Raw genomic sequence first — 24436 nt, 5'->3', positions numbered from 1 at the left:
TGTATGTGTCCAGTTTCAACATTATTTAAAATGCACTGCTTATGCTAATTGGAAAAAAGTATATGAATGGAGAGTGTAATGGAGTCCGTTTTCTTTTTCAACTGTACTTTTTGAAAAGTCTCTACTGCAGCATTAAGCACTAGCAATTGAGTTTTTGTCAGCTCTCAACCACACAAATTATATGCCACCCCAATGCATCCATAACTCAGCCTAACCTGGACGTGTGTGGGGGAAGAGGGCTGGAGCAGGGCGCAGTTCTCATCTGTTGGGAAGTCCTTTAGTAGATTGAGATTGCGTGCACTCTGCTGTCCAGACCGTGAATTAAAGGCACATTTTTTTAATGTATATGATGCATGCTGGGCAATTAATTGTGTGGCAAATCAGTGGCATTTGTAGAAGACGAGTCAATGTGTGCGTTTAGGCCAGCTGCAGTGCAGTCAAATGTTACATCATCCGATCAGTTCTCAGCCAGAGTAAGGTATCGTGGTGTGTCTGAAGTGAAGTGTGTCGCTCAGTGACAGCCCTTAGTATCTCTCCCTCAGTGCCATTTCCTAGTTAGTGTGCCTGGGTCACTGCGCCCTATACTCACTGTTTCTCCATCCAGGGCTTGCTCCTCAGTGGACTCCGCAGCAGCTCGGTGTTCGGGGCCTCTCTTCCAGGAGGCCTCCTTCCGGATCCCAAACTGCGTCTGCACCTCATGCATGGCTCCTCCCTCTGATCCTCACACGTCACCCTGTGCGCCTCTCCTCGCTCACAAGTGCATATTATTTATACTGCGTGTGTTTTTTTCATTTGGAAACTCCAGGGTCGGATTCCTGCTGAGATCCCATGCTGCCACAGGCCTGGAAGCAGGGCTGTCTTCTGATTTTGTTGCTGGGGGGCGATTTTTCAAAAATCGGCGGCCCCTGTAACAAAATCGGCCCCCTGTAAAGAAACTGGCCCTCACCCCTTCCGGCCTCCCGGGGGATTGCCCAGTGCCCGGTATTACCAGTTCGGCCCTGAACAAGGCTGTAATAGAGTGGGATTCTTTTGGGTATGAATGGGTTGAGGGATTCAGTGGGCCTCTCTGGACCCTGGTGCCACTGCACCTGCTAAACCAGTGGAAGCTGACAGCACACATTTTTTTATATGAACATACCTAAGTTGCTTCTAGACCACACCGGGCACATGCCACCGGTTCCCCTGTTGAAAATTTAGACAGTCTCTGAGGGGAGTAGTAAGCCCTATGAAGGGTAAAAAGGTGGTTCCTGCGTAGCCAGGCTGGTTTGACTAGGTCCCACAAGACATTACAGGACATTAGCCATAGATCGTTCAAGTTCAGGGAAGGCATCAAGGAGCCCCACAGTAGGTCTGGGAGATGGAATTCCCCATCAATCTCTTCCAAGATTAAATTGTACCATAGGGAAACTTCCTTGGATACTGATGGTTTATCGAGCAAAGAGGATTCCAGTTGACTGCCTCCCCCTAGAGGCGTGTTGAAATGACGGGGGCCACTAGCTGACTGTGCTTGGGCCCAGCTTGAAATTTGCAGATACTTCAATCTAGAGAAGTTGGGGCCCACCTTGCTCGCTAGATGTTCCCAGGAAAGCATGGTCCCTTCCACAAACAAGTCACCCCATGTTGAAATTCCGGCATCTTTTAGAGGGATTACCAGTACATCGTTTACCCAACCAGGAGCAGCAGGGAGATCCCATATAGGAGATCTGTTCGAGTAATATCCTAGTTTAGTTGCAGCTCTGAGATTGAACCAAGTTCTTGCTAGGCCCTGCAACACCTTCAATTTAACCTTCTTGAAAAATTTAGGGGCACCAAACTTAAAAAGAAAACCCGACTGCCCCACTCCTTCCCCCTACAGTAATGCTGTAAACATCATCCCTATGCCTTGGTCTGATGGGATTTTTAGCAACATTCGTGCGTGTGTCATCTGAAAAGCCCACGCATATATCTGAAGGTCAGGACCGGCCAAACCACCTTTCTCCCTACGACGCCTTATTTTCTTCCAAGCTATTCTTACACTTTTGTTTTTCCAAATAAATGAAGAGATGTCACTCTGCATCTTCGCCATCAGTGATGTGTCAAAATACAGTGGTATGGTATTAAAAATAAAAGTGGTAAAATGGACATTTTCACTAAATTTGCACGACCCAGAACTGTCAGAGGGAGATGTCCCCAAGACCCCATTAGCTTCCTGCACTCTTTAGCAACTATAGCAAAGTTGGTAGAAGCAATCAAGTTGATATCTTTAACGATTCTTAAACCGAGATATCTCAAATTACTACTTAGTTGCTCATTAAAACCTGTTACATCGCTATTCCATGCCATGATTTCAGTTTTGTACATATGTTCTATGACTGCCCACACCTGACGTCTTTTTGGGATCTAATTAGTAACAAACTGACATCCTCCATTGGTTTTACAGTGGTTATTGATCTTTGGCTAGTCATCTTCGGTGTAGTAGATCAGAAGCGAAGTCCTGCCAAAAACCTCTTGTTTTACTCTATCTTGGTGGCCCAGAGAGAAATCTGCAAGCGATGGAAAGAGGCTTCTCCTCCGTCTTTACATGACTGGTGTACTTCAATGCTACAAATATCAAAATTAGATATCGCCAGGGCTGGGAAACCAGATAAAAGAGCTTTTTGGCATTTACTTGATTAGTCTCACTAGTCGTGCTGTTTTTTTTTTTTTCCCCCAGGTCCGATGATTACGAAGCCATGATATACTCTCTTTGCTAAACAACTTCGCCTATTCTCTTGGCGTATCGGTGATATAAGCAATGGTGGTAAATGGCTTATGATCAATATCTGTCTGACAAGTAACAAGGTGTCAGGATCGGCAGGGTGAACGACATAGCTGTAGGGTCATGGCAGACCCGCGTATCGTTTATACCCTTACCAGTCTTTGACTGAGTCAGCATGTCAGCACCATTATTTGCCTTTCTTCCCTGTTCAGAGGTTTGGCAGATTACAACCATGGTGGAGATGAGGACAAAAAAAAAAATACCTAAATTGCTTGTGTGGAAAAACAGTAAACTGAAACTCTACAAATATACAAAACGATGAAATATAAGACACTATAGTAGCCATGGTTAGGCTATGAACCTGACAATGACCTGCAGTATTAGGGCTTTATTACGAATCTGGCAGTCCACGAACCGCCAGACTCGCTGGGGCGCAGTGGTGGCGGTCTTCCGACTGCTCCATTACAACCAGGGTGGTCAGGCTGCCGTGGGGCCACTGCACTGCCAGGGATCAGATATCCCTGGCTGTGGCGCTGTGGTGCTGTGGTCTTGAGGCTGCAGAATGATTGGCGGGCCGCTGCAGCTCCGCCAAGCACATTACGTGTTTCCTCTGCACTACATTTTTCATATCAAGACCGCAATGAAAAGTGTGGCAGTGAGGAAACAAAGGGGGCCTTACAGGACCCCCTTGTGCCTCCCTGCTTGTGGATTTGCACAGGGGGGCACAATAGGTGCCCCCATGTGTGCATGCACATCAGTACCTACAAGCTGCAAGTACTGCCTTTGACGTTCCCATTGCGCCCTGGATATGCCATAGAACAGCCAGCCAGGAAGGAGAAATCTCCTAATCTGGCTGGCTGTTTGTACATGAATTTGGCCGTGCGGGAGTGGGGCTGTCCCACACCACCAAACTTATAATGGGTCCAATGTCTCTAATATATATTCTCTATATTCATGCGGACCAAGAAACAGTCCTTTTCTGCATGGCTAAAAAAAGTTAGATTTACCGCCTGCTGCAGGTGGGAGATGAGGAAAGGGATTCAGGAGGGGGCCTGGTGCATGGCAGGTCCTTGTGCACTAGGGGATCATCGCAATCTCTCCCACGGTGTTGCAAGGAGTCAGCTGGTTGTCCGGTTGATTCTCACCCCATAGCCACTGACCCCTGCGTCTGCAGTTTGAGTGAGTGTGGATTAATGCAGGTAAAAATGTCCAGGTGTTCCTGGAACCGAAAATACCAGAAGTGCGAATACTAGAGTGGAGTGGTATCCTTCTGGTGGATAGCCCAAGGTTTTTATTTCAGTCCATCGGCCAGTAGTTCAGTAGCCTCTTCTTTAGCGGTTAGCTCTATATAAATATAGGAGAAACAATTAAATCTATTTATTTAATCAATAAGGCATTTAGTTAAGCACAAAACATTAAGTGCCTCATTACGATAGAGAAACAAAGTGGTCCTAGACATAACTAAATCATACCAATAAATGAAAACCCTTTTTTTGTTTTTTATGGGATTCAATTCTGCAAAAGAAAAGAAGATAAAAACACAAAAACAGCCAGATGCATATACAATTCTTACAGTACCCAAAAACACGAATTAGTCTGAGGCAACTTAATTAGCAATTTATTTACATTGTATAAATAGAAACAGTAAAGGCTGGGGGTTACTGCCAGGTGCAGTAAGAAGAAGGTGCAAAGATAAGTGCTCACGTGAAAAAGGGGAAAGGAATTCAGGAAAGTTTAAGAAGAAAATCCAATAGTTTGTATTAAGCTACGGTCCAATTCTCTTAGCGAAACATTGGGCCTGCCCCGAAAGTTATTCACATAATATTTTACAGATGTCTGTCACAGTGTCACCGCATCTGCGCAGACGATCAATGGGAGGTGCCAGCAAAGGTGCAGGCCCCAAATAGGGGGAGATCGTCAACGTTTCGACCCTGGCGCAGTTGAGGGAGGATTAACACCTCAGCTATGGGTCTTCCTCAGGACGGGGTGAAGGGAGGGGACCTAGGTTGCAAGGAAACACGCCCCCAGCAGTGAGTTGGGCAACCTGTCAATGGTGTGCCACAATATTCCAAGTGTTTCTGATATTCTTATATGGACATAGTGAAGACGTTCCACATGGGAAAATGAATTCCAAATAGTTCCGCTCAAAAGAAACGGAATGAGAAACGTGGGGGTAAACAACTTATTATTCCGCCCGTCGATCCAATCAAGAAGTGGTTCTGATAGTCAAGGCTTGAAAGGTCCTCGTTGGGTTCCGTAGACGGAACCCAACGAGAACGTTTCAAGCCTTGCACCTGGCAGTAACCCCCAGCCTTTACTGTTTCTATTTATACAATGTAAATAAATTGCTAATTAAGTTGCCTCAGACTAATTCGTGTTTAGAATCATTTTTGGGTACTGTAAGAATTGTACATGCATCTGGCTGTTTTTGTGTTTTTATCTTCTCTTCTTTTGCAGGATTGAATCCCATAAAAACCAAAAAAGTGTTTTCATTTATTAGTATGATTTAGTTATGTCTAGGACCACTTTGTTTTTCTATACCATTTAATACCAAGGTCCTTTGATTTTCGCTGGGGTTGACCCCATTATTTCAATTATTACGATAGAGATCAGACGAGCGTCCAACCATCATCGTTTCGGACATTGGGCCGTCCGACAAGGAGTCGGCGGTCTCAACAGCCCAGTTATGACGCAAATGCCATGGGGGCGGTCGTAAAATGCTGTTTACTATTGCAGCTTGAGCAGCAGCCTAGGAAGAGGGCTGCTGCACAAGCTGCAATGGTAAACAGAATTTTTCAAACATCCATGCACAGTGTGCCAGGCACCATGTGGTGCCTGGCTGTTTGTGCGGGCACCACAGGTGACCTAGGGCCACATTGCCAAGGCCCACGGAAGATGGGGGCCCTTCTAGAGGCCCCCAAAGTCACCTACCGACAGCCTTTCCATGGTGGTCGGACGGCCCTGGAATGGCAGTTGGAAAGGGAAATCGTAATCCCTGTGGCGGTGCCTGTGCAGGCACCACATTCATTGTAGGGATTACGAACCGACTGATGCTCCCGACAGGCTCCTTGAGCCTGTCGAGAGCGTCAGTCGGTCCCTCCGGCTGCTGCAGTCCGACCAAGTACATCATAATGCAGTGGTCAAACCGCTATGATGGATGTCAGTGGGACCTATGGCCTGCTGGTGGCGATCCCACCGACATCATAATCAGGCCCGTATTTATTTATACTGCCCAAAATTATATATTCAGTATATCTTTGAACAATTTTCCTACAATACATAAAAATAGATATCTTGTTTTCTTTAGGCTTACCTGGAAGCATTTTATGACTTCTGCAAATCACAGGGAGGGACTACAGAGGACATCATGTGCCCAATCCTCAAGGTAAGTTTCAATTTACATTTCTGCAACACTTAATTGACATTGGGTCGTACAAATGTACGTTCATGACCAAATTTACCTTTTTTATGCCTGTCAGGAAATCTCAAAGGGATTCTTGGCAGACATGAAAGTTTGAAGATCTCTGCAGCCATGAATCCCATTCAGGGGGTGAAAGGTGGGCATTCCAACGTGTATGCTGGCTTGAAAGTGTGGGAATATTTTGGACATTCCCAAACAACTCCCACTTCCCTTTCCACCCTGTGTAAGGTTGTACATTTACTCCAGCACAGGGGCTGGCATAACTCACCTTTCATGGTAGGGAGTGGAACGATCCACCGCAGATATGGTGGGGGTGTAGCAAAAGGGCTTTTACCATGGAGAAAAATCATGTTGAGGGTGAAGTGTGCATTTGCATGGAGGATCCTATACCCCAAGAGCGGACTTCTATGCTATGGAGAACTCTGCACAGCTGGAAAAGGATCTCACGGGAAAAACAGGCATTGGCAAAGACAATAGGTCTCGCTTCTGAAGCCTATTGGCTTTGTCGATACTTTTTAGCCATCCTTCATAGCATCCTTTTTGTTTGTAGCGTGGCTAAATAAGAAAAACAAGTCTAAGGAATGGCCAACTGCGTCCATTTTGGAGGAAACACACGAAACAAGCAGACGCTAACAAAAGGGGGCCAACTAGCACTCATTTTTGGGGACAAACACTTATTACACCTCAACAATAAATAACATTTTAATAATGTATTCTTTTTTTTTTTTTTTATATATTTTTATTGAAAATGTTTTTCCCCTCATTTCCCCCCCCTCCCTCCCCCCTAGATTTACATGGACAAGGCACAATAAGATACATAAAGCAACCATATAGACAAGGAAAAGGGAAAAAATATTACAATATACTTAATACATACAGACCCTATCATGACATGTACATACAAAATCATATATATCAACTTTCAATAATACATATATTCTTCACGTTGCCTTATTCAGTTCCAAACTTCCACTGAATCAGGGGACCCCAAATTTGCATACCCAGCTTCTTACCCTTTCTCCCCTTCCTAGCATAAATAGCTGTTTCCAATTTTTGTATTGATAGGGTTTTACCAAGCCATTGATGGTACGTTGGAGGATTTGGATCAAGCCAAGCTGAGGCCACTAGTAATCTAAAAATTGCCATTGCTACAAACACAAAGTATTTACAATTTATTTGCCCATTGGGGAATACTCCCAGCAAGATGGTTACTGGATCTAACTCTATTGTTGTGTCTAAGGCACTTCGGAAAAAATTCCCAATATCATATTTTATCTTGTCTAGGTGTGGACAAGTAGAAAAAATATGTATCAAATTAGCCTCCATACTGCCACATCTAAAACACGTAGTGCCGGATAGGCCCCCCCATTGAGCAATTTTCCATGGCGTATAATACAAATGATACAAAGTCTTGTAATGCTGGGCCTGAAGGGACGATGAACACAATAGTTTACTTCCCATCTCAAGTGATTCAGAAAAAACATCCCTTTCTCTATCTATATCTAAATCTGAAGACCATTTGACTATCCATTTCTCGAGGTCGTCTTTTTTTAACTTTGTCATTTCTGAATAAAATCTCTTTATAGTACAATCATGGCCTTTTTGTATAAGATCCATCATTATACTCCTCCCAAAACCTAGTGCTCCCCCTCTTTTATTTAATATGCAACTCCTTATTTGAAGATATTTAAAAAAGTGATTTGTATTTAACATATATTTATTTTTCAAATCTATAAATTGTATCATACCATTGTCATCCAGCATGTCCCCAATCATACCTATCCCTCGACTTTCCCACTCTTGATATACAATTCCTGAAAACACTGCCCTAGGTAATGAAGGGTTATTTTTAAATCTAGTATATGCGTTGTATTTCCCTATTCCAGCCTTTTTGGAAAATCCTTTCCATATATTGTAGGCCGCCATAATTATCTTAAAACGTGTTCTTTTAAAGTAACTTCCATCGGTAAATCTCAAAAAAATATTTTCAGCATTTGTGCCCAAAACTAATCCATATATAGCAAGCGATCCTGTCTTATCCGATCCATCCTTCTCTGCCCCTCCAATTAGTCCCACCATTCCTTGCAATGCTGCAGCCCAATAGTATAACTTTAGGTCCGGTAATGACCACCCCCCTTTCTCCCTGGGAAGCGACATAAACCTCAATGCCCTCCGAGTTTTACCTCTTGCCCAGATAAAGCGATTAATCATGTGTTCGCAAGTTTTAAACCATTTATTATCAATTAAAAGTGGTATTGCCCTAAAGAGATATAGTAATTTGGGTAAAATCAACATTTTAATAATATTGACTCCTCCAACTAGTGACAAATGTAAATTCTCATAACGATCCAGATCCTTTCTTGCTTTATCGATTACTGGGACAATATTATTCTCCACCAAACTATCTAAATTAGACATGATATTAATTCCCAAATATTTCCCTGTCGATACCACTCGGCTATCATCACAGGATGTCCACGAATTTTTGATAATTTGAGTTTTAGACGCATTCAATGAGTACCCTGAGACTTGACCAAATCTTAAGGCCTCAGCCTCTACAAATGTAGTTGCTTCCGTAGGGCAAGGTGTTATCACCGCAACATCATCAGCATAAGCTAATATCTTACATGGCCCAAGAGCTGTACAAAATGGGGTAATCTCTGGTGCTAATTCTATCTTACGTATTAATGGATCCATATACATGGCGAATAACAGGGGAGAGCATGGGCAGCCTAGCCGAGTTCCTCTCTGGATTTTGAATTGTCCTGTAATACCCCCATTTATCCTTAATGCTGCAACCGGTTCCTTATATAGAGTCTGGAGTGCTTTCAAGTAACCTCCCCTAATCCCAACTCTGACTAAGATCTGCCACAAATAGTACCAGGAGACCCGATCGAATGCCTTTTCCGCATCCAAAAGCATTACTGCCATAGGGTCTCCTGTTACCTCGGCCGCATCAAATAAAGTTATCACTTTTCTGATATGGTGAGTCGTCCCTCTACCGGGAATAAAACCGTGTTGATTATCACTAACCAGGGTACTTATTATTCTAGCAAATCTTACAGCCAGTGCCTTTGAGTAAATTTTGGTGTCATTATTCATCAAGGTTATTGGGCGATACGAGCCTGGTTCAATCGGGGATTTCTCTTTTTTTAAAATTAACACTATATCCGCACCGCTCCAGGATTTGGGAACGGACTCACCACTCTGTGCAGCTTGGAACGTTTGAATTAAATCACGTCCCAAGCATCCCCAAAAAGTTTTATAGAACTCAATCGGTAGCTGATCAGGGCCAGCAGCCTTACCCGAGGGTAAAGCTAACATGGCCTTTTTAATCTCTATGCCATCCAGCACAGTCTCTAATTCATCTGCGTCTTCGGGAGAGATAGTTTTAACCTCAATATTCTGGATATATTCGTTTATTCTATCGTTACTGCTGGGATTTTTCTCATCATATAAAGACTGATAAAACATCCTAAATACTTCCCGAATTTCTTCTGGATCTGAATGTAAATGTCCCTTTTCATCCTTTATTTCCTTAATCATCCCTACCGCCGCTATCTGCCTAGTACGTATAGCGAGAACCCGACCTACTTTCTCACTAAACTCATAACATCTCTCCCTTCTGACTGTGTATTGCTTTGCTGCTCTATTTGCGAGTTCTTCCTCTGCTTCACTTTTCACTTTCATTAGGTCTATTACAAATTGTTCAGTCGGTTCTCCCCTTATTACACATTTAATAAGCTGTTCTTCTGCCTCCAATACTTTTTCCTCTCTCTCCCTATATCGCAATCGTTCTGTTTTCCTCTTATAGGCACTATAGCTACATGTTTCACCACGAGCTCCTGCCTTAAAGGCATCCCATACTATACCAACCGCTGCGCTTCCTCTATTATATTCAAAGAATTCATTAATCCATTTAGACATATGTTTTATATAGTCATCATCTAAGAGCAGTCCTCTTTCAAATGTCCACTCCCTCCTTGTTATTGTTCTCACACCTTGCTTTATTGTTAGGATTAGGGGGTTGTGGTCACTAAGTATCCGGGGGAATCTGTCGATTTCTACTGTATTGATTAAATCATTGGATATCAAGAAATAATCCAGCCTAACGCATATCTGGTGCGGTGCAAAATAGTATGTATAACCCAATTGCTCTGGTCTAATTGTCCCCCAGACATCTCGCAATGTGTTGTTTTCTAGAAGATCATTAAGGGCCTTATAAACCTTTTTCTTCCTACCATTATACTGTCTTATTGTGCCCGATCCCAGACCTTCCGCTCCATTAATATTTAGATCTCCTCCTATGATGACCCGATTAATTAATAATTTATTCTAATATTTGTGCTTTTATGGCTCAGACTATTCATGCTAAATAAAGCTTTTCTGACTGATTGACTGAGTGCCTCAAGAAATCATGATCCAGAGCAAGAGAGACAAAAACAAAAATGGTTGAAAGAAAGAGGCGGAAGAGTAAGAGTGAAAAACAGTGACAAGGGGAGAAAGTAGGGATGAAAAAGAACCTGCAAAAGTGAGATACAGAGGCAGGGAGTGTCTGGTGGTGGTTCCAAGAAGCATAAGGTGGAATCAAAACTATTCAGCCTTGGTATTCGCCTCCCTTTCCTTCAATGGTGCCAGCCACAGGCAAAACTTAGACCCTGGCACTTATTCTTTTACAAATTAGGCACTGTAACACAGCACAACATCTCTTAAAAGGCCCTAAGAATATGCATGAACAAGCAAAGACTGTGATGCGCCTCAAGCTAAGACTCATCCAAGCTAACACTGTGGTCCTAAGCCATATGGTAGCAAAGAGAGTCATTGCTGCAGAGACGAGACCTAAGTGGCGCATGGACATGGACCAATGTCTAGAGGCAGAGAGGAATATTTATGAAAACAGGTGGTGCTGGGGGAAATTCCAAAAAATATGGGGATTGTGGAAGAATTACTATGGGTTAAATTAAATAGAGGGGTAAGACAATACATATGTAAATCAGGGGGACGTGAAATCTCAATGAAGAGGGAGGAGGTTGGGAAACTGAACATCTGTAGCGGGATGTGTCTCCTGGCGGGAATGGGGAAATTCACCACTCAATATTTAATCTATCCAGAGATATCAAAATAATGCCCTTTTGACTCCTGAGCAGCATAAACAATGCACCATGGCTCATCCTGATTTGTTTGGTTGGGCTTGCCTGGTGGACCAGTCTGCCTCGACCTCTGAGGTGCTTTGGTGGAATCTTAGCCTGGCTAGAGGTGGGAATGCCTTGCACTCAGGGTGGCGCATGCAGTAATGTTTGGGTCTTTACATTAGACGACTGCAGAGGAAGGAGTTTGTTGTCTGAAAGAATGACGACTTGGTGTGGTAGAGGCAGGAGTCATATGTTGAGAGCATATGGGTGATCCCGGGATAGGATGACATGGAAAGGAAGAAGTTGTAGAGAGCATAGAATGCTTTGAAGGCTGTCAATGGTGAAGGACATCATTGGATGAGAGAAATGATTACATGAGTTGGTTGGTGTATAAAGAGGACAGCGGTGATTGGTTGACCCAGGGCTAGTCTGATGAATTAGCATAATGTGTGTGCATGCACACGACTGAACTGCACACACAATGAGGGTCATCTCACTGGTCTTCTTGGGCTTCTGTCTCCTACAAACAGTTTGAAGCAGACCGACGTGCTTTCATCATCACCATTAACTCTTTCGGCACTGAGCTGAGCAAAGAAGAGCGCGAGAAGCTGTATCCCACCTGTGGCTCTCTCTACCCTGAGGGTCTGCAGCTGCTTGCCAACGCAGAGGACTATGAGCAAGTGAAATCAGCAGCATCCTACTTTGCAGTACGTAAAACCTATACGCACGCTTATGTGTACCACTCGGTATATAACCCCTTGAGAGAACAAAAATAGGCATTTCAATGCATCATCCAACGCACAATAGAGTAAGGTATCTAATGAAACACATATAAGGGATACAGTTAGAACAGTGCCTTTACAGACGCAGTAGGAGGATATGGGCAAGCATGTACAATTACACAATATCGGTGTAATTTTACATCAGTAATTCAGTTGAGCAAATAAATGTAAATTTTGTACATAGAAGATAGAAGATTACAATCATCAAGGTAGGCATTTGAACATCTAAGATCAGCTTGTGCAAAAATCAATGTGACTCGGATCCTAGGCAACCCTGTGATAGAAATGCTCTTACCTCTTGAAAAAGGCAAAAGGTTTTGTTTCACTGTAAGAAGCCGTAGCTCCATGCAGACCTGCCAGCCTTTTAGCCTTTTAAATCACATAACTTGGGAAATGTAGCTTATGGATTATTAATTTGCCCAATAGTGTTTAAATGGCGTGATGGAATGAAAGAAAGTATTCTTGCTGCTTATTTTACCAATAGGCTTCATTCTGCATGGTGGCGTCTTGCACCCAAAACGTTGCTCATGACCTAGGTTGAGAATACTGATGCACAACGCATAAGAGTTCCTACTACAAGGAGCATGAGGTATGCAAGGCAAGTCTTGGGCATACAGATCATTAAAAAAATCTTAGATAATTAATTTACTAAGAACAGCCTTATCACCTTCAGTCCTACAAAGCAACATCCCACATAATGACATACTTTCTTCTCCAGCATGAAATCCCCTCTCCCAAAAGGGATCACTTCCATCAGGCCTGAAATTTCGGAAACATACTCGATTTGCTAAAAACAAAATATCTGTACCCTGATGATTATGCCAACTACAGTCCCTTCACTCATCTCCTGTGCAAATTCCTTCAAAACGTTACAACACAGCAGCTTCAAAAACCTTCTGATCAGCACAACTTATTGCAAGAGAACCAATGCAGCACAGAGACCACAACCATGCAAGTCGCTAATAACAATCTATGAATCACAAACTACTGCCATCCCTTCCTCTTGTCCTTCTCAATCTCCCAGTGACATTCACACTATTGACCACCAAATATTATACAGCACTCTTGATTGTTTTTCCCAAACAAGCACAAAATGGCCACTACCATAGATTTCACAAAATACCCATTCCCAGTCAAATGCAAAGTTCCTAAATACACCATCCTTTCCTCCATGATATCCAGGACCTCATTTATGGGGTTTTGGCATAGGGCAGAGCATCTTGCTGCGCTGTCCTACATCAAAGTGACGTATTTATCCAATACGGTGCATTCCTCTCCTTTCCCCCTGCGCTTGCGCCGTTTCGGCAGGCTAGTGCCAACACAGGTCCCCTTGTGCCTGTGTTGTTGGCCGGATTGTTTTTGTGCAGGAAGGCCCACCTTCTTGCACAAAAAGAATTGTGGGAGGCTTTTTCATCTTTCTATCTGTGCTGCAGAAAGCAGCAGACATTCAAAGAGGAAAAAACAAGGAGAAATATAGTTATTTCTCTTTGTTGTGCCTCCCCTGGGGAGGCGTAAGGTGTTGACACATCCCCAGGTTTAGATGTTTTTGTAATCTGGGGAAGCGTCCCAATCCATGGGTGTTTTCTGGGAACACTCACCCTAACACCCACAGAACACCTCTCTAGAGCAGAGTAAGGCAACGCAGCAATTTCCGCTGCCTTACCTTATTCCTCATCAACAAGGAATTCAAAGCCATGCAAAGTGGCTTTGCGTGACCGTATAAATATAATTTTGTAGTTTGTGCGGCTGGAGCGTCACATACAGTGACACCACATGGCAAGAGGCTCATAAATATACCCCTCAGTGTCTACATAGACCTCCTGAGCTGGCTCTTTGTGGCTCAAGATATCTCCTTTCACCAACATGCTACTGGCAGGAAACTGTTTCTTGAGGTGTCATATACAGGTGATGTACTACACCTAAACACTGTCTACTATATATTTAGTCAGGCTGTCCTTCAAATAGTACCTCAGGCAATGCATCTAACCCTAGGAGCTATCCTCGGACTTATAACACTTCAACCTGCATCTATCATCTATATACTCCATGTTTTCTTGTATATAAACCTGCACATCGTGGACATACTTTTAAAGGGTCCTTTCCAATTATAGCTATATACGCTTCCGACAACTATTGCTGAATTTGATGCTTACTACGTTAGGCTTTGCTATGACCTTAGTGACCTCAGTACTGCTATTGTTAGTTAAAATGTTCACAGACTTTGCCCATCTGTACATTTGCACTCTGTTGCACTTGGGATTGCACATCCAATAGGAAACCATCAAACAAATTAAGAATGAAATCCCATAAACCTAAAGCCACAGAAAGAAATTCACACCCATTACTGAAGGCAAATTGCTATTGCAAATCATGAGATGGCTCAGCGAAATGCAACTAGACTATTTTACGCCTACCACCCCTTCAACTCCCAAGTCTCTCAACTTCTACAATGACCGTCCCTTGCCTCTAAAGACATGTCAGAATGAAAGCTATGCCCATCGCTCTACCAAGTCAGTTTCCTACCTCTGACCAAATATTTCTTTGATGCTTCCAACATCCGCACAAGTCCCCCTCCTAATGTACACCAAGTTTTCCTGATCCCACTCTCATCCCACTCGTAACCTCCTGCCATGCATGCAGCTCACCTAATCTCAACAGAACAGACATCCAACCACACAGCCCTCGAACTCAGGGACCTTCACGACTTTCCACTCCCAGCGTGCACCAAATGCAAAACCCTGTGCATTATCTCAAAGGTCATGCACACATACCTGATTATCTAGCTGGTGAACTCTCCACCACTGGTCGCTTCTACACCAGCTGAAGCACCACCCCACTAACCTTATAAGTTCACAAAACCAGAAAGGAAAACAAGTCGTTTCCTGTTTTGCTCCACCTGAAGTTAGTTCTTGCTGTACTTGTAATAGCAGCATCCCTTAAACAATTCAAACAGGAACTCAACCTTTCTCTCCCCTGCGTATATACTCACGGTCGCCAACCCTCTGCCTGGAATGTACAGTTTGAACTATTACATCGTGCACATTATTTAAACCATGTTAAACTTTTCAGTTGTAAATTAAAAGCCCCTCTAACCTAGCAACCCTTTCTCAATGATGTAATCTACTCACTTTGCCATTGTGACCGTGGGCGCTGTGACTGCATGAAGCAGCTTGTCTCAACCACCATCATACCAAGTGAAAAGGAACCCTTTGGGTCTAGGTCATTGATATGTATGTCTCCCAGACACATATTAAAAAAATATGAGTGGAGTAAGCACATGTGGAGATGCAGTCAGATATGGTCAGTTATTTTACAGCTTTGGGGCTGCTAATTTTCATTTCTACCCTCAGAACTTGTGGTGAAAGATACAAAAAGCTGTTCATCTCATGCAGGGCAAGTATTAAGACGCTATATTTAATGTTCTTTCTTTTGCGACACTGACATTATTTTTTGTTGTTCTGCAAGGAGTACAAGGCTTTATTTGAAGGAATAGAAAATGGAACAGGGGATAAAACGCTGGAAGACAAGTTCTTTGAGCATGAGGTAAGATATTTTAAAATAAATGTAAATAGCCTGTAACTGTACTGCTACAATGATGAATCCTACAAGGACAATCATCAAGGGGGGTTATTGGTTGCAAGAAAACCCCAGTTCAAAAAATGTAAATCCCCTAGAGGCTTATATTTTGATACAGTCAGTTTTCATGTACAATGTCACCGGGAAAGAATCACGTTTTGGTATACAGCTTTGTGCACACTTAGGGGATGGATGGAAGAAAAATCATATGGTTGCAGGCAAAAAAGTGATTCACAGTGGATCAGCCTCTAACAAAATGTGATGCAGAGGAAAAGCCTGCAATATTTATATTTCACTTACATATAGGTGCCAGGCAAACCGAACTGAGTATCACAATGCATAGTCAGAAAGCTAAGGCAACCAGGATATATCAAACACCAAACTTTGGAAATGTCCATAACATCATCCCAAGTCGTACTACAGTATCTAATATTAGGAGCTGGAGCAAGGAGAGCACGTGCAACCAAGCTTTGTTGCATATAAACGCACGTAAGTGCAATTTAGCACTTAATCATTGTAGCTATCCTTGAACTTCAGCATTGCAAAAAAGAAAGGTCTTTACAGAAAGTTTCCTAAATGCAGAAACCTCCCTCCCAGCAAAAGTGGTGGGGTAGAAATATGTGGAAATCACTGCAAACAGAATAAGGGGTCATTTTACAGTGTTCGATCCAAGGCTGAGCCGGAGACCCTGGAGGGCCGGATTATATGTCAGGTAGAGTGGTTCCCCAGGTGGCATACCGCGCCACTTGATCACAAGAGGCTCGAGGTTTCTGCGCCCAGAATTTTCAGAAATGGGAATGGAATACCAGCCCCTAGCTGACTTCTGAGATGTTCCAGAAAAAGTGACTCTACAAAATGGACTTTCTTGCTCTCAAATGAAGGAAACTCTGCACAATAATGTGTGCATGTTAGTGCAGCACCAACACTGCATTAAACATGAGCCTTTGTGCTCATCTCTGGCAGACAAAGGCACACATTAACCACTGGTGGAGGGCGGGCCAAAGGTGGACCAGAAAAAGAGGAGGAGTTCCACACATGTTTCCATGCTGTTAATTGTTCCTTCCTACTTTCTGCATTAAAATGCAAGCTATTCCTATCCTTTAGATTGTAATCACTTTCCCTCTCTCTTTCCTATACAGAAAAAACGGAGTCACTCTCCTAAGCCTCTTCACACCATAACCAAGGCCATTTTGATTCCTGCCACAATCTTTAAAATGCAGGGAGTTACTGTAGCAATAAATTCACAGAGTGACTTCAAGTGCTGGCCCATCGCTATGTGCTTACCAAGTCACACCAAGTAGATTTCTTTTACAGTGCTTTCCCTGTTCCCTACCTGTTCTGCTCCCTTTTGCGTGTTCTATAACAATTCTTCAAAACGCAGTGTTTACATGTTAACAGAAAAACAGTATGGGTTGAATGTTTTATCAAATTATCGATCATGCACAGGCTTCCATCATCAGTGTAACTATGGGATTCAAAAGGCCTAAGGGGCTACCTTGCTTTGGAGGGTCTTCCTGGAATCAACGAAGCCTACAGATGAGGTTCTCTTGTAGTTTTCCTATGGGGGTAAAATTAATGTCATGTCTAGTGTCAGGAGGGCCTTGTCATTTAGTCAAACAATGGGCCTGCCAATGCGGATGTACTAGTTCAGGCCCATGAAATGTGTCAAGTGACCCTGTGTAGTGTACTGAGTGCATAGGCCAAGGGTAAACTAATGAGCACAATATTCTCCCCAAACAGTAACACCATTAAAGTCTCTCCTTCTCATAAGGTCCTCGCACCTCATGTTGTGGTTTAGCAGGCAATCAAAATAGCCAAAGAACTACAGTTTCATAGAGTGCTTATATAAAGCAGATAGTGAACCCAGAAGGGTAAAGTTGGACTGGAACACATGCAAAGTCTTGTACAGAGCAGGATAGATAAACTCTTGCCTTGTTGGGACAAGAAGCTCCACATGGGGAGAAAAGAAACAACGTTTCCCACAGGTTTCAGGAAAGTTGTATCCAGTTACATGATACAGAGGTACTCTAATCCTCAGGGCAGAGAGGATAGAGTCAGAACTCCACAAAAAGGCTACCGATGAGGAGGCTTTACAAAAACCGGGGGAAACTATAAACTGCGTAATAATATGTAGATAAACAGCAGGACCACAACAGGGTATACTTCTGTAGTAATTGTGCCAATCCCTGCAGTGCAAGTAAGAAGCATTATCCCAGTACGTGAATCAGGAGCATCAATCCAGGATGGAGTTCTGGGTGGAGGATTATCAAAGTTAGTTGATTGATTGATTACTTTATTTCGATATGCATATATCATAAAAGCAGTACAAAAGATAAAAACAGCATGTCGAAAAAAAAGTGTGACTGTACATTCGATAAAAGAATAAAACACATTAGATCAGCATAAATTAATTAAAAAAGAGGATTACATTGATATGGACAGTCTTCTATGTCTAATCAACCAAGCCCATTTTAAAAACTTGGCAACAGCACAAACAATGGGAGGGGCTGTATTGGTTAAAAGAATCCGGAGGGCAACAGAGTACTGGCGGGTACCCAATTCTCTGCAGATAGGACCAAGCCATCGTGATCTGGGGCGACCATAGTCCGGGCATTCGAAAAGAAAATGTGGTACCGTCTCTGGTTTATCGGGACAGAGAGCACAAAAGCGTGATGAGGACTGGGGTTTATTCCACCTGGAGCAGAAGTCGGCCAAGGGTAGGGTTCCTAACCGGAATTTGATGTACAGGGACCGATCCATGGCGATTGTTATTATGTCCATGTACGGCTCGTAGGTGACGACATCTTTTATCAGCAGAAAGGCTGCGGTGGTTTTGCAGTGCTGTTGGCTACTGATGCGCTTCACACCAACCCACTCCCAAAAAAGTTTTTTTAAGGTCTCCTTCGGGGGAGCGGAGTGGCTATGCCAGCAGGAGTCCAGGCCTAGGTCCCCTAAAAGATGTTTAATGTCCTTCAGCCATTTGATGCTATGCCAACCGTCGGAGTGCATCACCTCAGCTAGACCATTGGCATAAGATTTTAGCTCAGGAACCCTCCACAGGCGAGCCCAGAGCAAGAGGGGTCGAAGACGGGCCTGATCCCTTATAGCTTTGCAGCCAGTATCCATGAGCACTGGGATAGTCGGACTACTCGAAGGAATGGCAAGGAGATCTTTAATGAATTTATTTTCGGCCTTGCTCAGTAAATCCACTTTGCCCAGGCCCCACAGTTCGGCTCCATAAAGTGACGCAGGGACCGCACGTGCTTTGTATATGTCTAGTAGAGGGGCAACACAGTGTTTTGTTGAGTTGTTGAACTCCTTAAGGAGGGCCCCCCCCCACCCTTTTGTGGACCATTGTCATTTTATTGATGTGGGCGGTCCAGCTCATCGCGTCGTTAAGTCGAATTCCCAAGTAATCGAATTCTGCCACTCTTTCAAGGGGTATGGAGTTCAGAATGGGAGGGCGGCCAAGTTTGCGTGGTGGATGCATAACTAGGTACTTGGTTTTTTCCACGTTGATGACAAGTCCCTTAGTGGTGCAAAAGTCCTGAAAGCGGTTCAGTAGTGTCTGGAGACCTTGGGGGGTTTTGGAGATGAGGAGGGTGTTGTCGGCGAACAGCAAGGTTGGAATTTTTACGCCTCCCAGAGTGGGGGCGTCTGCTGGTTCGCCGAGTAGGTGATCTACCACTCCATTGATATAGAGGGAGAATAAGGTGGGGGCCAGGACACAACCCTGCCTTACTCCCCTCTCGACCCTGATCTTATCGGTCTTTTCCCCGTTCAACCCCCATCTGACCTGGGCATAGGTGTTATTGTGCAGTTTGATGAGGAGGTTTAATAAATACGGGGGCATCCCCAGTCCGTGAAGCACCCTCCAAAGTTCCTCCCTAGGAACCAGGTCAAAGGCAGTCTTTAGGTCAATAAAGGCCAGATAAAGACTGCCTTTGCCCAGCTCCACCACCTTCCAGTGTAGTAGCAGGAGCCTAAAAACCTGTTCGATGGTTCCTGTGCCTGGACGGAACCCGGCTTGCATATCGGACAGGATGTGGTTATCGTCCACCCATTGTGAGATCCTCCCCAAAATGGCTTTCCCCGCCAGTTTCTGGCTCGAGTCTATTAGGCTTATGGGCCTGTAATTCCCAGGTAGATCCCGGCTGCCCTTTTTGTAGATGGGGACCACCTCCGCACCTCTCCAGGAATCTGGTACAGGGCCTCCCACAACGATTGCATTGAGGAGTGCGGAGATTAGTGCCCCCCATTCTTCCGGATATGCTCGGAGGATATCGCCTGGTAGGCCATCCGGACCAGCTGCTTTTAATGGTACCAAGGTTTTAATCTGCTTTGTGACATCCAAAACAGAAAAAAATTCCAGGTCTTGGACTGGGGTGAAGGGCGGGAGGTTAAAGGGGTCGTTTAGTCGGCCTTCGGCTGCAGAATAGAGTTTTTGGAAGTGGGAGAACCATGTCTGGGCATTGATAGTACAGGTCCTCAGGGTGTCATCGGGACGGTTCCTATTGCCCACCAAGTCCCAAAAACCTTTGGCGTCTTTCCCACGACTGGCAGCCAGGAGGTCCTGCCAGAAGATATCCTCCCACTCCATCTTAGCATATTTTTGGCAGAGCGCATAATGTCTCCTGGCCACCCTAGTCTTGGACGGTAGTTTGGACTTGACTGCTTCAATGAGAAGTGACTTCGCCTCCCTGCACTTCTGATTGTACCAGCCCTGTCTAGCTCGTGAGCTTGGATTCCTTCTGTTCGTATTGGCTGGAACTACAAAGAGGTCACTAATAGCCTGGGTTATGGTACAGAACCTTGGGGCCACCTCCAGCAACCCATCCTCTTGGGGGTCAAGATTAACTAGGGCTGAGGCAAGAAGCTGCCTAATGGCAGAAGTTTTCTCCTCTGAAAGTGCCAACTTCGCCCACTTTAGCCGCCGTCCACAGTTGGCGACTACTGACAGGTCCGGGGCAGGGTTACGAGAGGTTATACTCGCGGTGCTAGTTAGCCGCCTGTGAGACAAGGTGAGAGAGAGGAGGTTGTGATCACTCTCGACAGATGGTATAATCACCATGTCCTCCACCATGCTCCACAGGTGCATGTCAAGGAGAAAGTAATCGATCCGTGACGTATGCCCTGGCCTATTATAGGTGTGGGCCCCTGCTTTGTCGGACCTAGTCCTGCCATTGGCAGCCCTCAGACCAAACTCCATAGCTAATGAGTTGATCTGGAGGGCCACTTCTGTCCACTTTTTAATGGGACTGAGTTCAAGGGACGGAATCCCCCACCTGATGTCATGTTCCTCTTGATCAGTTAAAATTTCGAGGTCCAGGGGCTCAAAGGTACAATTGAAATCGCCCGCCAACAAGGTACAAGACCTGTGAGGTGACGAGCGAAGCTGGGCTTCTAGACAGGCTATTACTGGGGATTCTCTACCCCCCTTTGTGCCTCGGGCGTAAATGTTAAAAATATTTAGGACGATTCGGCCCTGGGGATTTTTCAACAATATGTTGAGGAGATCCGGGCATTTGGTATCCCGCTCCACCACCCTGCAGTTAAGTGCTGAAGCCACCCAAATTAAGAGGCCACCCGAAGGGCGGCCCCTACCAGTTGCACTAAGAACTGCTGGCAAAAAGTGGGTGGAATATCCTACCTTGTGCAGGGGCACCCCACTCCAGGTTTCCTGGAACAGGCATATGGAGTGTTGCTCCACTAGCGCGTTCCAGTCCGGCAGCGCTAGCTTCCTCTCGAGGCCCGCCACATTCCAGCTGAAAGCCCTAATCGGGGGGTCCGTCACAGCCGTAATGCTACAGTCCTCGACAGGGTGCAGCGTGTCCACAACACCCACACCAGGGAGGCTAACCAGAAGGTCAGAAAGTGCCCCGATCTCCCCTTGCTCTTTTTCAAACTCGACAGTAGCCTGGCTTTGTGATGTAGCCGAGGGGCTACCGGTTTTGAGGAGGGGTGTAGGCTCGGCAGCAGGGCTCAAAGCCACAAGGGCCTCCCCGGGAGCGTCACAGAGTCAGCAACCCCAGGAGCCCCAATTCTGTGTCACTGGGGCTGGATATAACTGCTGTGAGAAGACTCCCGGGGAAGGATGACAGTGGACGATGTTTTCTACGAAAAATTGACCCCCAGGACTACTATTATAGGGGAGTTGACCAAGATGGATGGTAGGAGTGGTTGTGATAGTCCGTGGGTAGAAGAATGTTAAGTCGACTACATCGACACCCATTCCAGCCGTAGATCGCCCTTGGGAGCATATCAAATGGGCGACTCTTGCGTCTTGGAAATTAACCACCACACAATCCCCTTCAAGAGATTTTTTCCCGTGTCCAATCCAACCCACCCTGCGTACGCCAAGAATTATGCCATCCACTCCCGAAGGGAGGGGCCCGTTGATTTTCAGCCAATGGATGACCTTGTTCTTAAGCGCCTGATGATTTTCCTGCTGGGTATTCCTAATAGGGGGGACTTTAGTGAGGACGACAACAAACGGGTGGCACTCAGGGGGGAGGTTAACTGGGGGACACTTTCGTGTAGGTTTCTGCGAAAAAGCCGGTGGAGAAGGGTTATTGGGCGGAAGGGTGGTGGGTTTAGCCTTAACGGTTGTCGCTGCACCACCAGTTTTGGCGTGTAAAGCGGCCCCAGGTTGAGAAGTTGGACCCGTCCCTCCCTTCTGGTGTTTCCTTTGACCTAGGTTAGGCACAGGGGTTGTTACAGCTGGGAGAGGAATGGCATGCACCTGGGCAGCATGCGTGGAGACATTCGGCCTTGACTGCCTCGAGCCATCCTGGAAGGCGGCCGAGGAAGCGTTCCCAAGAGCTGGTCGCTTGGGCGGCTGTGTCGACTGTTCTCCTGGAGGATGACTCACTAGAGCCTCTTTCCCAGTGTTCCTATCTGTCCTGTCCTCGCTGGACTTCGGCTGTAATTTGAACAAGGTTTTCAGGGAAAAGAAGTTGTCCCTGGTAACCTGTTCAAAACGGTCAAGCCTGTCCCCCAAACTTTTGACTTGGTCAATAAGTGGTACCAAAAGAGACCTGACCAGTTTCTCGATCGGCTCCAAAAAGAGACCCTCGTTGGCTAGGTCAGGTACTGCTGGGACCAACAGGGGAGGTAGCACTGTGTCAGCTACGATTGGAGGGGCATTAGAGTTCCTAGGTGGTGCAGATCCTCCAGCACCTGGGAGTGTGGGGCCCCTCTGGGGCTGATACCTGGCGTGCTTAATAAGCGTGGAGTGACAGCCCTTTCGAATGATGGTCGCCCTTTTCCCTTTCCTTTTCATAGGCCCCTGGATAGATCGAGTCTTGGGCGGAAGTTGTGGATCGGGTGTGGGAGCGTCAGAGCAGTAATGGGACTGAATGCCAGGAGAACCGGCTGTGGGAAGGTCGGGGCAGGACTCCACAACCACGGTACAAGGGCTGACGAGGTGAGAATCAATCAGCAAACTTTCTACCCCATCTGTTCCAACCTCTAGTGGTGCAATGTGAGAATCCCCAGGTAAATCCCCAAGCAAGGGTGCAGGGGAAATGGAGATTGATGAGGACATCACTGATGCCGAAGAAGGGCTTTTGGAAGGGGGGAAGTCAAAAGAGAGGCGCCGTTCTGATATGGCGATCTCATTGTCAATAACAGCCGCCACCCTAGTGAGGAATTTATCCATAGAACCAAACATGGCACCCCCTGGGGCACTTTCACCGCCACCCCTCAAGGCCTTACCGGAACGGGTTGACATGCTGGATTCCGGGCCCACAGTGAAGCACCAAGAACTTGGACCCGTTGCAGAGGATGTAAGGGGGGTGGCCCAGCCCTGCCTCCTCCTGCCCCGGACGGCCACAGACGGCCCGCCCTCTGCCCGGGCTCAGCCCGGCGACGCCCGCGCGCGTCCGCGATGCGGAGAGAGCCTCCACCTTTTGCAGCGCCTCTGGGCGCGTGATGACCGGAAACAGGTGGGCTGGCCTCGTGAAGCCTGCTGGGAGCTGCAGTTCCACCTCGCAGCGTCAGGGACCCAGCAGCCTCAACGGCGGTAGCAGCGTCAACTGCGGTGGCCCCCGGCGTCAGGTAAGAGTTTTCTGAATGCCCCCGCTCTCCAGTGAGAGCCTCCTCCTTTTGCAGCGCCTCCGGGCGCGTGATGACCGGAAACAGGTGGGCTGGCCTCGTGAAGCCTGCTGGGAGCTGCAGTTCCACCTCGCAGCGCCAGGGACCCAGCAGCCTCAACGGCGGTAGCAGCGTCAACTGCGGTGGCCCCCGGCGTCAGGTAAGAGTTTTCTGAATGCCCCCGCTCTCCAGTGAGAGCCTCCGCCTTTTGCAGCGCCTCCGGGCGCGTGATGACCGGAAACAGGTGGGCTGGCCTCGTGAAGCCTGCTGGGAGCTGCAGTTCCACCTCGCAGCGTCAGGGACCCAGCAGCCTCAACGGCGGTAGCAGCGTCAACTGCGGTGGCCCCCGGCGTCAGGTAAGAGTTTTCTGAATGCCCCCGCTCTCCAGTGAGAGCCTCCGCCTTTTGCAGCGCCTCCGGGCGCGTGATGACCGGAAACAGGTGGGCTGGCCTCGTGAAGCCTGCTGGGAGCTGCAGTTCCACCTCGCAGCGTCAGGGACCCAGCAGCCTCAACGGCGGTAGCAGCGTCAACTGCGGTGGCCCCCGGCGTCAGGTAAGAGTTTTCTGAATGCCCCCGCTCTCCAGTGAGAGCCTCCGCCTTTTGCAGCGCCTCCGGGCGCGTGATGACCGGAAACAGGTGGGCTGGCCTCGTGAAGCCTGCTGGGAGCTGCAGTTCCACCTCGCAGCGTCAGGGA

The 24436-nt window shown here is 46.1% G+C and overlaps 1 protein-coding gene across 1 annotated transcript in view; it reads left to right on the top strand.

The window, feature by feature from the left end:
* ATP6V0D2 (ATPase H+ transporting V0 subunit d2) overlaps nucleotides 1-24436 on the top strand; it is a 108967-nt gene that overhangs the window by 76625 nt on the left and 7906 nt on the right. Inside the window, exons 5-7 of the mRNA XM_078687074.1 lie at nucleotides 6045-6122; nucleotides 11821-11997; nucleotides 15538-15615. Of these exons, the coding sequence (XP_078543200.1) occupies nucleotides 6045-6122; nucleotides 11821-11997; nucleotides 15538-15615 (333 nt within the window). The remainder of the gene's footprint in view (nucleotides 1-6044; nucleotides 6123-11820; nucleotides 11998-15537; nucleotides 15616-24436) is intronic.

This window comes from Lissotriton helveticus, chromosome 4_1 (assembly GCF_964261635.1).
Source record: "Lissotriton helveticus chromosome 4_1, aLisHel1.1, whole genome shotgun sequence".
NCBI lineage: Eukaryota > Metazoa > Chordata > Amphibia > Caudata > Salamandridae > Lissotriton > Lissotriton helveticus.
Note: the sequence above shows the minus strand (reverse complement) of the source record. Positions and strands in the feature narration are given on the sequence as shown.